Here is a 13,824-nt window from a genome sequence, read left to right as displayed (position 1 = left end):
ACTCGCCTTATAAATAGTAATTTAGATGACAGACTTAATATGCCAACTATTACCACTACGATAAGAAATGACATACTAAATTTACGTCCTCATCCTGCACAAATCGATCTAAAAATATGATACCGGCAACAGAAACTAAAAAACGGAAGATTTGTGCCATGCGTCCTTCTTCCAAACGAAGAATAACGAAGGTGGTATAAGCAAAGTGCCATAAACACCTATGTGGAAAGTATAAAGTTGATGTTTCTGCCTCCTGTCTTATCTGAGGCTAGAACTTTAAATGTTGCTTTTCCTATTTAAGTTTAATTATTTAGTTTTAAGAAACTTAAAGACTTGTATGAGAGTTCCTGCCACAAATTGTGATTTTTTATTTTTTAAAAGTCAATCCCTTAAAGTTTTAGCCAATTGATAGACGACTGTGAATTATTAATTTTAGTTAAAATAATATAAGTTTTTCTTTTTATTTTTGACTTGTATTTACCAATAATGAAATAAATTAAAAAATAAAATAAAACGCGTTCATTATTTCTACTCACACCCTTCTGAAAATGGGTTTAAAATAGGTCGTCGTCATAATGACGAAGGATGACGTTAATGTACAAAAAATAAGGATGACCGTCCAGGGTTAAAAATCGATTGCAAGATCTGTATGAAAAGCGGACAAACATTCAACCGATCTAATAGGAAGTAAAAAGACAGCTAAAATTTACATTAGTTTCCCGAACTTTTTAGTTTTCATTTCACCACCCCTTAAAATAAAATACAGCCGATAGCGACAGGTACGATTAATGAGTTGCCCTATAAGTCAGATCGACAAAACAAACTGATATACCGGCAAAATGTGGTAAAAAACCACTAACTGCTATGTAAATAAGAATATTTATATACTCATATTCCATTATACATACACATATGTATATCCATGATAAGTTTAAGCGTGCAAAAAAGTAAATAAACTCCCTCCCAGCACCTCATTCAACCTTCAAGAGAGAACTAAAACCTGAGTAATCAGATACCAGCAGATGTACATATACATATGTATGTATATATGCAAAAGTCATAACAAAAATTGCGCAGCACAAAATTAAGTTTATAAACGTGCACGAAAGCAAAATAATGCAAATAAACAAAAGCCGCAGCAGCAAGTTGAGAGAAAACAAATTAAAAAAAGGGAATATAAAAAGAAAGAAACAAGTAAGAACGGGACTGTGTTCGGCTGTGCTAAAAGACTTCATACCTTTCATGAATGGGGCTGAACAATAATCTTATCCCGTTCGTAATCTCCAAATAATGCGCTGTATAAGATAAGAATAGTGAACAGATGTACATACCTAAACGATTTTTAAGATAAATATAAAATAAAAAATGTCAAAAAACCCCCTTATCTGAACGATCGGTTGTATGCGATATATATTATATATAGCTCCGATCGAAATGATTTTTTCAGGGAATCTTCTATGATATATTAGAATAAATATCACCAAGTTTAACGTTTTTATATTGGAAATTAAGGGAGAAAATGCCAAAAATCTTTCTATCTGAACGATCGGTTGTATGGGATATATACTATATATAGCTCCGATCAAAGTGATTTTTTCAGGATATCTTCTATGATATATTAGAATATATATCACCGAGTTTCACGTTTATACTTTCTAAATTAAGGGAGAAATGGCCAAAAATCTCTCTATCTGAACGATCGGTTGTATGGGATATAACTATATATAGCTTCGATCAAAGTGATTTTTTCAGGATATCTTCTATGATATATTACAATATTTATCACCGAGTTTCACGTTTATACTTTTTAAATTACGGCAGGAATGACCAAAATCGTCTTATCTGAAAGATCGGTTGTATGGGATATATGTTATAGTGGTCCGATCATACCGGATCCGACAAATGTCTAATATAATACAAAAATACATGCTTGTGCCAAATTTCATTGAGATATCTCAAAATTTGAGGGACTAGTTTGCGTTCAAGCAGACAGACGGACGGACGGACAGACGGACATGGCTATATCAACTCAGTTCGTCGCCCTGATCAATTCGGAATACTTAATGGTGAGTATATCTTCTATATTTCTCGTAACGTTACAAACATCGGGCCAAAGTTAATATACCATGTTCATGAAAGGTATAAAAATAAACAATAAAAAACGATACAAGCAAGCCGTATGTATATATAAATTGTGACGAGTTTTGGGGCAAATAGAGGGCGAGAATGAGCGAATCAGACAAAAAGAAACAAATTACCCAGTAAATGAAGACAGAAAAAAATATCAAAATGGTATACAGGATTATGCAATCGCTGCGACAATAACAAGAATGTACATACATATGTATATATATGAAGTACAGAGAAACTACTTATGCCTACATACATACATACAATACAGCGTCGGATGAGACTACGGCATCAAAACCCCCTCTGATTATATGTTAAATTAAATTCCAATTAGCTTCTTGCTCCTTTTAATTTTTACCTACAAAGTGGAGGGACGAGACCTACATACATGCTTTATGCCGACTCCGAATGGCATATGCAAGGCAAATGAATCTTCAATGAGAAGCTTTTCATGGTAGAAGTTTTGTCCAAATCAAGAACGAAACGAAAAATCTCAAAAGAGTTATAGACTGAAGACTTCCTCAAACTTATCCCAAACGTCAACTTGTGTACTATTTGAAAAACATTTGAGAAGGTATTTCGATCCGTCCCAATAAACACCGGCACGAAAAATCTCAAAAATTGGAGAAAATTATTAATTCTTAATTTGACTTTCGTTGTTAATTAAAATTTAAAACTAAACGGTTTCTCAAAATTTTCTAAAACGTGAATTTTTGACTTGTGTGCTATTTACTTAACATTTTAGAAGGGATTTCGATCATTGATTCGAAAATATTTTCCTGAGAGTCGAAATAGGTGCAGCTTTCACACACACACACACAATCAGGTAGCACTATGGACAAATTCAATCTATGTGAAGCTCTTATTTACCTGTCTCAATACCCCTGAAACAGTTCCAAATAACAACTGAAATTATTCTTGCAAAAAAAAAAGAAAATATGTCGAAAGATTTATAAAATAGTAGCTAAACAAAAACGATCGCGAAATGTTCCAGATATTATTCGGATGCTATTCTGAAATGTTCCAGATATTATTCGGAATAATTCTGAAATGATCTGGAGACATCCCCAAAATGATCCTAAAATGTACGCAAAATTAACCGAAACCAATCCAGAACAGAAATTTTCATGAAATTATAAAATTGTTCCGAACCGCTGCTTCAAAACAATTGCGGGATGGCCCCGAAATAATCCCAAATATAACCCTGAAACGATTCCGAAAACACTACCGATTGTAGCAGATAGTCCCGAAATCATACAGAAATAATTTGGCGCTATGCCCGAAATACTCTGAATACCAACCCGTAATGATGTGAAAATACTCACAACATTATTCGTAGTTATTCCAGAAATTATTCGGAAATAATCTCGATATGTTTCTGATATATGTAAGTGCACTTCCGCTTTTCCAAATTTATTACACTATGATTTATATGATCCATTGTCTTAATAACATTGGTCAAGGGGTCCTCAGACACCATTTTTTCAAATAAATATAGCCAGTAGATCCTATTTGACTGTTATCTAGCTGCGAGAACAATTTCATCTAAATCAGTCAAGCCGATTTGCGTGATTGCGTCAGGAAAACAATGAAAATATAAATAAAAATTAAGGATGGTGAATCTCTTCTAAAAAAAATATCGCTAGGGGTTTCCTTTCAGTCTGTATGCCAAATATTATCTGATGGATCTACTTCATTGGACTTGCTAGTTGGTTCAACAAGGAAGTATAAATCGATTTTCAGCCAACAGAATGGCCCTCTTCAGCTATTGCTACTATTTGCAATCTATTTGAAATTAAAATATAATTGAATGAGATACGCCAATATGGATATTAAAAGAACCTAAACGAACCACCTAAACTCTTGACATACAGCTGCGAACGCGACAAAAGCAGCAAAAATTATTAACAATTATAATAGCCGTGGTTTTTTTTTACATGTATATGAAAAAAACACAGCTGATAATAAATTATTTAGTGACCAATAAAACCAACAAAACTATTAACAAATTTTATTATTAACTTTCTTTTATTTATATTTATTGATTTACAAAACACTTGAATGAATTCTGTTACTTAAAATATGCAAACCCATTATGAAAATCTTTTTTTTTTTTTTTTTTAAATCGAAAGTTCCAAAAATATTTCAAAATCTGCCTGAAAATTTCGAATTTATCGTGTATGCAGATTTTGTAGCCAAATAAATTTTAGTCTAACAAAATATAAGTTATAAATCTCAAAAATTATATCGAACTTGGAAATTTTTTACCGAAGTCTGTTTCCATTGTTTACTATATAGTTTGGCAGCTTAAATTGAGGTTATGTTGCGAATAGAGTGGAAGGCAGTAAAGAAGGCAGTCGAATGGAGTGGAATGAAGAACATCAGGAAGAGCAGAGTTGTATTACATCAATATACCTCCAATCTTTGCTTCAATATTAAAGATAAATGTAGAAAAAATAAATACTTGAATAAAGGCAAACATTTTTTCGTAAATACTGCAAATAAGTGTCCAAAATGCTATACATTCCAAAAATATCACAGTTTATGTCTGTTTAAAAATTTAAGTGGAATTTTTTTTTAAGATTTTCGTAATATGTACGTTAGTAATGTTTGTGTGTGTGCTTATTTTAAGCGATCAGCTGTTAGTTACGCTACTTGTTAGGGTTTACAATGGCTGTTTCAGATGTTCTTCCTTAAAAAAATTTAATTAAAATTCATGCGCATCCCCGTATGGAATGAAATCTTAATCGCAAACGAAAACTAACAACGCAATTTAAAATATGATACAAATTTGTTAAATTTTCGTTATATTATACAAATTTAATGTCATTTTAATATGGAATACAACCGTGGGGAACTGCAGCAAACTCAAACATAGAAATTCTCCAAAGGTTCCAATCGAAAACCCTTAGAAGGATTGTAAACGCACTCTACTATGTGACTAACAACCAGCTACACCGGGATCTAAAGGTTCCAAAAATAGCTGAAGAAATCAAAAAGTATGCTATTTCATACAACACGAGGCTTCTAACTTAGGTACCCCAAACCCATTCATTCTAGCCCTGTCAGCAAGACCAACTAATTTCACGCGCCTGAAAAGAAAGTCAATCACAGATCTTCAACACTGATGAACTCTTAAAAAAATGGATGCACTACTGAGAGCAATCCATCCATTCCCATCAAGTTTATTAAGTTTAATTATGAATTACTTTTAAAAACGCACAAATTTGTGAGATGTATTCTATGTATACAGTTGGCAAAATATATTGGATGCTACAAAAAAAAAAAATTAATAACAAGATAAACGAACAACAAGAAGCAGAAAAAACTACTAATTCTATTTTGAAATTTTCTTTCAAGCAAAAAAAATGCCACGTCTATCAATCCAGGGGCGGGCCTTAACTGCAGATCTTATGTAATTTTTCTATAACAGTGTACAATACCAACCAAAAATGTATGTATGTATGTATGAATGAGTATATATTTATATTGATATTTGACTGCACAATAAATTTTCATATGAACAACGTTCGAGAAAAAAAAACGATGCCGGCCGGCCGGCAAATACATATGTAAATAAATGCAAAAGTATTATTTTTACTTTCATTGCGCAAATAATTTTTTTTTACTTATTTAAGTTGAAAGTGTGTGTGTACACAACATGCAAATTATATATCTACAAAACACTAACGTTTCTAATAAACAAAGCCATTTATTTATTTACATACATAAAGACTTGTTAATAAAAAACAACAACATCCTTCACATATGGATGTATGTATATAAAGACACGTGTAAATCATATTCGATTGACGCCTTAAAAAAAACTTTGCTATTCGTTAATTCTTTGGTTTTGCAAATCGGGGGTATTTTTTCGCTAATGTTAAGCGGAAAATAGTAGATATAACCTAAGTTGCTAAAAAACACGTCTTCTTCGTTTTATGCCCAAACCGGAAGTGTCGCCATTTCCTTTTCTTCTTTTTATTATCTTTTCTTACATACATATACATGGTTGTATTCATAGTTTAAATACCAAGTAAATACAGAGTTGCATTCGTTATAATAGATTATACATTCTTTATATTAAGTTCACACCGTGTTTCATTATACCGCTTACGTTACATTTACAGTTTATAGCATAGTATTTAGGTGACCAAGCTTAGCTCGATGTAACTTATGTTTGCTTCAGAAATTATACAGCTTCATGGTGTATAAATGTAAAAGAAATATGTAATTAAACTAAGGTGGCAACCCTATAATATCTTTCGTTTGATATGCATATTGCCAAGTCATTTAATTTAAAACAAGTAAGGAAGGCTAAGTTCGGGTGTAAACGAACATTACATACTCAGCTGAGAGCTTTGGAGACAAAATAAGGGAAAATCACCATTTAGCAAAATGAACCTAGGGTAACCCTGGAATGTGTTTGTATGACATGTGTATCAAATGAAAGGTGTTAATGATTATTTAAAACGTAGTGAAGGCGTTTTCGAGATATCGACCAAAATGTGGACCAGGGTGACCCAGAACATCTTCTGTCGGGTACCGCTAATTTATTTATATATGTAATACCTGCCAAGATTCCAAGGGTTTTTCATTTCGCCCTGCAGAACTTTTTCATTTTCTTCTACTTAATATGGTAGGTGTCACACTCATTTTACAAAGTTTTTTCTAAAGTTATATTTTGCGTCAATAAACCAATCCAATTACCATGTTTCATCTCTTTTTTCATAATTGGTACAGAATTATGGCATTTTTTTTCATTTTTCGTAATTTTCGATATCGGAAAAGTGGGCGTGGTCATAGTCGGATTTCGGCCATATTTTGTACCAAGATAAAGTGACTTCAGATAAGTACGTGAACTAAGTTTAGATAAGATATATCGATTTTTGCTCAAGTTATCGTGTTAACGGCCGAGCGGAAGGACAGACGGTCGACTGTGTATAAAAACTGGGCGTAGCTTCAACCGATTTCGCCCATTTTCACAGAAAACAGTTATCGTCATAGAATCTATGTCCCTACCAAATTTCACAAGGATTGGTAAATTTTTGTTCGACTTATGGCCTTAAAAGTATTCTAGACGAATTAAATGAAAAAGGGCGGAGCCACGCCCATTTTGAAATTTTCTTTTATTTTTGTATTTTGTTGCACCATATCATTACTGGAGTTGAATGTTGACATAATTTACTTATATACTGTAAAGATATTAAATTTTTTGCTAAAATTTGACTTTAAAAAAATTTTAAATTCGTCATCCGATTTTGCTAATTTTTATTTAGCATACATATAGTAATAGGAGTAACGTGCCTGCCAAACTTCATCATGATATCTTCAACGACTGCGAAATTACAGCTTGCAAAACTTTTAAATTAGCTTCTTTTAAAAGTGGGCGGTGTCACGCCCATTGTCCAAAAGTTTACTAATTTTCTATTTTGCGTCATAAGGTCAACGCACCTACCAAGTTTTATCGCTTTATCCGTCTTTGGTAATGAATTATCGCACTTTTTTCGGTTTTTCGAAATTTTCGATATTTTTTTTAGTTTCGGAATTTATTTTTTTTTTTGTTTCTCTTAAATTCTTATTTTTTTATTCATATTTATTTATTTCATTTTTTCTGACTTAATTTTTATATGCATACGTTTTTTTTAATTTATTTATTTATTTATTAGTCTACAAATTGAGCAATTTAAACAGACTATAAATAACTTATCTTCACAAGAGGGTATGAGTTTTGTATACGTATGCCCAGCAAGGGGCAGGCGAAGGTGCTCAGAAGGGAGCTGACGCGCATTGCTCAGAAAGGAGCTGATTTCCCAGTAGGGGGCTACCGAGAGGTGCTCAGAAAGGAGCTGACGCGAACCGCTCAGTAAGAGATGCTATATTATATATACATACATACATAAAATGGAGTAACAGTAAGTTATAGTTAGTTATTTAAAATATGTATATATATATACTAATTTAACTCAAATAAAATACACCTCTTTATTTTGAAAACCGAGTCCGACTATCAAAATTACCATAATGCTTGTTAAAATCCAGGCACAAACAACGAAGAGCTTCGCGCATTTCGAAATTCGAACATGTGCTCAAAAAAAGCGGATGGAAATGTCTTGATAGCCTCATGGGAACATTAAATTTGATCTCGCTACCAAGCATTTCCCTGCGACACTCGAGAGAAGGTAGGTTTATAAGCTTTAACCGACTGTTGTAAGAGGGAAGATTTCTTGTTGGATCCCACGCCAAATGACTCAAAGCAAAAAGTAGGAATTGTTTTTGAACCGATTCAAGCTTGCCACGATAGATTTGATACCGCGGGTTCCAAACGATTCATGCATACTCTAATATAGGTCTCACTAAAGCAGGAAAGAGAGATTTTGTAACGTAGGGGTCATTAAATTCCTTAGACTCCTTTCGATCGGGTCACGCAAGTTTCAATATGAAATTTAAAGTCAAGTTTTGGGTCAAATGTAACACCCAGGTCAATAAATCTAGTGACTTGCTCCAGCCGGTAGTCACCAACCGTGTAATTGTGCACATGAAATGATTTTCTACCAAAACTCATGAATTTACATTTATTTAGGTTGAGGCTCATATCATTAATATTGAACCACTTGGCTAAACTATCGAGATCTTCTGTCTTCCGGAGTGAGTATAGGTTTAAAAAGCTTTACATCGTCAGCATACATCAAAATCTTGGAATGAGTTAACGCGCTTGGAAGATGAGATGAGCGCCCAGGAACCTACATACCAAATTTCATTAAGATATCTCAAAATTTACTCAAGTTATCGTGTTTACAGACGGACGGACGGACGGACATGGGTAAATGAATTCTTTTTTCACCCAGACCATTTTCATATATAGAAGTCTATATCTATCTCGATAAGTTTATGCCGTTACGGATTACCGTTATGCGAACAAAGTTAATATACTCTGTGAGCTCTGCTCAGCTGAGTATAAAAAGGTGGTTTGAAGGTGGCAAACTTGTGAAAGGTCTTAAGTAGCAATATCAAGTAGGACAGCTTATAAACAAAATTTTATCGAATTGTGTCCAGTATCAAAATCATAGCAGATATAAAAAGGGTTTTAGAAAATAAGGTTTGGGGGCAACCCTAGCTAAAAATATGTCTTATGAAGTTCGTCGTAGAATACCTTCCATTTGAATATGGATAGTATTGACACATTTCGCTTAATTTAATTTGAAATAGATGGCAACTGTGCGAAAACGGCCAAGTAGCAACACCTAAGTGCGCAAGTATACAAGATAAGTTGATTACCCAAGGTGGCAACCATAATTACAAATATTTTTGTGAAAATACTACGTAAATTAACTTTACTTTTCATACTGGTATGACTCAGAAAGTTTTTGTAAAATAAAATAAATAGGTAACAGCACTTAGCTAAACACACAATAAACATAACATCTTCTGGAATTTTGATTTGCAGGTTTGCGTTTAACAAAAAATTACACAAATTTTCGGCCAAAAATTTAAGTTTTTACAAAACGTTTGCCTTTGATCTGCCGACCTTCGCCCTTATCGTTATCCGGACTCCCTCTCTCTCCTTTCCCTCTATCAACTCCTTCACCCTCGCTCCCTTCCCGTATTTCGCCAGCCCTTTTTCATTACTTTATTCCAACTTACTCATTATCTCATTCTCCCTCCGCCTTATTCCTGACATTACCACTTTCAATCGCACTCACACAAACCTCAGAACTCATTACCAATTCTCAGATTTCTACCATGAATACTTCCAGAAATGTGCAGCACGAAAGAATTTATTTGTATGGGAAATTATTGAAATTATTTCTAGCCCATAGCCATCTGATAAGTCTGTGAGGGTATTTTAATTTGGTTATGAATGCCATCCCCATATCCCCGGCTTCGCCTGGACCTGGATTCATATATATGGCCCACTTTTCAAATATTACTGGTATATCTCCAATGGGCTCAGAGTTTTATTTTATTTTATTTTATTTTTTCGAAAAGTCAAAAACAACAATGGTTCTTACCGACAAAAATGAATCACTAAGCCTTACTACAAAACAGAGTTAAGTAAATTAGGAAAAATAGACGATATAAAAATATGTTCCCTGCTTGAAGCATCAATACAGAAATACTCAGGATATAATTCCAAAAAAAAATTGTCCTAAAAACCGTTCCATAAAATTTTCAAATTGATCCCTAAGAATTCGCCAAAACAGAACATCCAAAAATGTTCTGTCCAATTGGCTAAAATTTATTTATTAATGATTAAAACAAATATTTCCAAAATTATCATTGAATAACATGGGTATGGTCCTCGGTTTGTCCCTGAATTTATTCCGAAACTTTACAGCAAATAGTCCCAAACTAACCAGAAATAATTCCAAAATTATTCCAAAAACAGCCCCAAAGTGGTCTGGTCTAACAGCGCAAAGATCTAAAACAGTTTCGAAATACGTCCGAAATGTTTACGAAGCACTCCCGAAATATTGAAATGATTTAAAATAAAATCCGCAACCTCAGAATTTGACTGAAGAAGCTTTTTTCAAAACGCCTTAATTTCAAATACATATATTGAATTTATTTTGAGATAAGGCTTTTTTGGCTGCTTTCTGAAAAAAACTTAGTAAAACAACCAAAGTTTGCGATTGCCCATTTTTTTTAAATTTTGATGTAAACAAATTAGCTGAGAGGTCATTTTCGAATCAGCGGCCGAGTTAGCGGGATATTCCTCAACCCGTCATATAGTATGTTTTATACTATTTTCTGTGGAACAAAATTTAACTGATGCTGAGGTCAAAGTTATATTACCCAGGGTACGTATTGTTAAAAATACTTAGGTATATACCAGTAATATCAAACATTGTCTTCATACAGCTTGCTCCTAAAACTATGCTGGAGAAAATCTTAATAGTTTTCGAGGATATTTGAAGAACCCCTTTTGGTTAGGCACCGCTTTAGGCGTGAAACAATCGGAGACTCAATTTGTTATTAAAATTAGATATCTAGTTTTTTCTAAATATGAATGACGTTAATCATTTATTATCAGAAGATCAAACAAAATTAATGTATAATATTAGCATAATGTTAGCAATTGCAATCTGGTACTGATACGAGGTATCATTTTGATGTCAAATCGCACCAAAATATCAACATCAAAGCAAAAATTAATAATTTACTGTTAGTATTTAAATATACAACAATGTACTATATATAATATACATAAATGCAAAATAAATATACATAATTAATTAAGTGCAAGTGAAAAACTTACCGAGAGGGCATATTATTTAGTATCTTATCAGTTATAAAACCAGCACGATTGCATCGCTCAACAAAGCGATCTAATATAATATATGCGAGTGGCACGTCTAAAACAATATCAGCCATATCGTCGAATACGCGCAGAAAGCCCTGTGAAAATTGAAGAAATTATTAAAGAATTTGGTTTTGTTTGCACTAATTTTTTAATTTTTTTTAATTAATTATAATTTTTAAAACTCTTAATATTTGCCTTTTATTTTATGTCATTATTGATTAATTTTTTTTAGTTTTTTTTTTAATTTTTTTAATATTGCATTTTAAAATTAATTTTTTAAATTTACTTTTGTTTTTTAAATTTCTTTTAGCTTTTTTGGGCAAAAAAACTTCATATTTTTTATTACTTTAAAATATTTCAATTTATTATATTTTGATGAGCTCAAGGCAGGCTAAAAAATTGAAAAACAGTTTAAGTGTTTTTTAAAACATATTCAATTGTTTCCCGAAGATGATCTCAGAATGAGATCGAAGAAATACAAACATTTAAACTGTGTTTCAATTTTTTAAACTGCCTTGAGCTCATCAAAATTTAATAAATTATAATATTTGAAGGCAAACAAAAATATTTTTAAAATTTTTAAAATATTTCTTTTTATTTGAAGTTTTTTTGCTTTTTTGAAGTTCGTTATTATATAGTGCATGTGGTTTTTAAATTCATAAATTTAATTAGCAATTTTTTTTTTCAAATATATAAAATAAATTTTTTTTAATTTTTTTGAAATTTTTAAATCTTCTTCTCTACCTTTATTTAAAAAAAAAACATGTTATATGTTCTGGTCTTTCATTTCATTTAAATATTATATTACTAAAATATTTATTTGATTCCAATTAATTTTTATTTAAATGCAAATTTTTAACAATTTTACTTTTTAATTATTTTATTGATTTTGTGTATTTATTTGTTTTCGTATATTTATTGTTACACATTTCTGTTCTATTATATGTATTTCTTTATTTATTTTTATTCAATTATGTAGTTACACAATATTATTTTTTTAATTTTCATGATTAAAATCATTCTTATTACTTTTTTTGATTTTTTCGTAAATTTTTTATTTTTATTTTACACGTTTTTAATATTTTTTTATACTCAGAGTGCTTTGCACACAGAGTATATTAACTTTGGTTGGATAACGGTTGGTTGTACAGGTATAAAGGATTTGAGATAGATATAGACTTCCATATATCATCAGTATCGAAAAAAAATTTGTTTGAGCCATGTCCGGTAACACGATAACTTGAGTAAATATTGAGATATCTTCACCAAATTTGGTACACGAGCTTATCTGGACCCAGAATATATTGGTATTGAAAATGAGCGAAATCGGATGATAAGCCCACTTTTTAAATATATGTATAACATTAGTTAGTAAATAATATACCTATAATGTTGAAATTTGACGTGTGGACTGATATTGACTCTTGACAAAAATTTGGAAAATTTTTTAAAATGGGCGTGGCACCGCCCACTTGTGATAAAATCATTTTTTCAAATATTATTAATCATAAATCAAAAATCGTTAAACCTATCCTAACAAAATTCGGCAGAGAGGTTGCCTTTACTATAAGGAATACTTTGAAGAAAAATTAACGAAATCGGTTAAGTACAACGCCCACTTTTATATAAAAGATTTTTAGAAGGGTCGTGGACGAATAAAATAAGCTATATCTTTGCAAAAAAGAGCTTTATAACAATGGTATTTCATTTCCCAAATGGATTTATAACAGTAAATAGGAAAAACTTCAAATTTAAAAAAATGGGCGTGGCAACGCCCCTTTTATGACTAAGCATTTTCTGTTTCGGGAGCCATAACTCGAAGAAAAATTAACGGATCTTAATAATATTGGGTACACAAATTTTCCCTATAGCAAGAAATATTTCTAGAAAAAATGGACGAGTCGGTTAAAGACCACGGCAACTTAGATATAAAACAAGTTTAAAAGCGTCGTAGACTAGAATAATAAGCTATCTTATATATACTTATCAAGTTTTATTGTAAGGGGAAATGGGGAGACATTTTTTTAAATGGGCGGTGCTACGTGCTATGTAGAAAAGTAATTTATATGATAATGTTCGGTTATACCCGAACTTATACACCTTTCTTGTTTAATTTGTTTTTAATTTTACATATTTTTTCTAAATTTTTTTTAGTTTCGGAAGTTATTTTTTTTTTTTTTTTTTTTTTCATATATTTTTGTTAAGCTTTTCCGATCTATTCTGAACTAGTGCAAATGAAACAATTTATTTCACCTTACAGCTCGACGTTTCGCCAAATTTCCTTGGCTTCTTCTGGAGCAATTCTGTATTTATTAACAATAAAAACACAAAAACAACAACATTAATTTGAAATTATCACAATTACACATATTAACATTTAACATTGATTT

The 13,824-nt window shown here is 31.6% G+C and overlaps 1 protein-coding gene across 6 annotated transcripts in view; it reads right to left on the bottom strand.

Moving 5' to 3' along the window:
* Positions 1–13,824, bottom strand: part of Pdcd4 (Programmed cell death 4) — a 110,211-nt gene that overhangs the window by 51,953 nt on the left and 44,434 nt on the right. For all 6 annotated transcript variants that reach the window (XR_010953177.1, XR_010953173.1, XR_010953176.1 and 3 more), the window contains one exon: positions 11,390–11,529. Coding sequence is in view for 1 of the 6 variants with exons in the window: in XM_067785356.1 (XP_067641457.1) it covers positions 11,390–11,529 (140 nt within the window). In the remaining 5 variants the exon portion in view is untranslated. The remainder of the gene's footprint in view (positions 1–11,389; positions 11,530–13,824) is intronic.

The sequence above is a fragment of the Eurosta solidaginis genome, chromosome 4 (assembly GCF_040869045.1).
Source record: "Eurosta solidaginis isolate ZX-2024a chromosome 4, ASM4086904v1, whole genome shotgun sequence".
In the NCBI taxonomy this organism is placed as follows: Eukaryota; Metazoa; Arthropoda; class Insecta; order Diptera; family Tephritidae; genus Eurosta; species Eurosta solidaginis.
The sequence above is the reverse complement of the archived record's forward strand: the minus strand, read 5'-3'. Positions and strand labels throughout refer to the sequence as shown.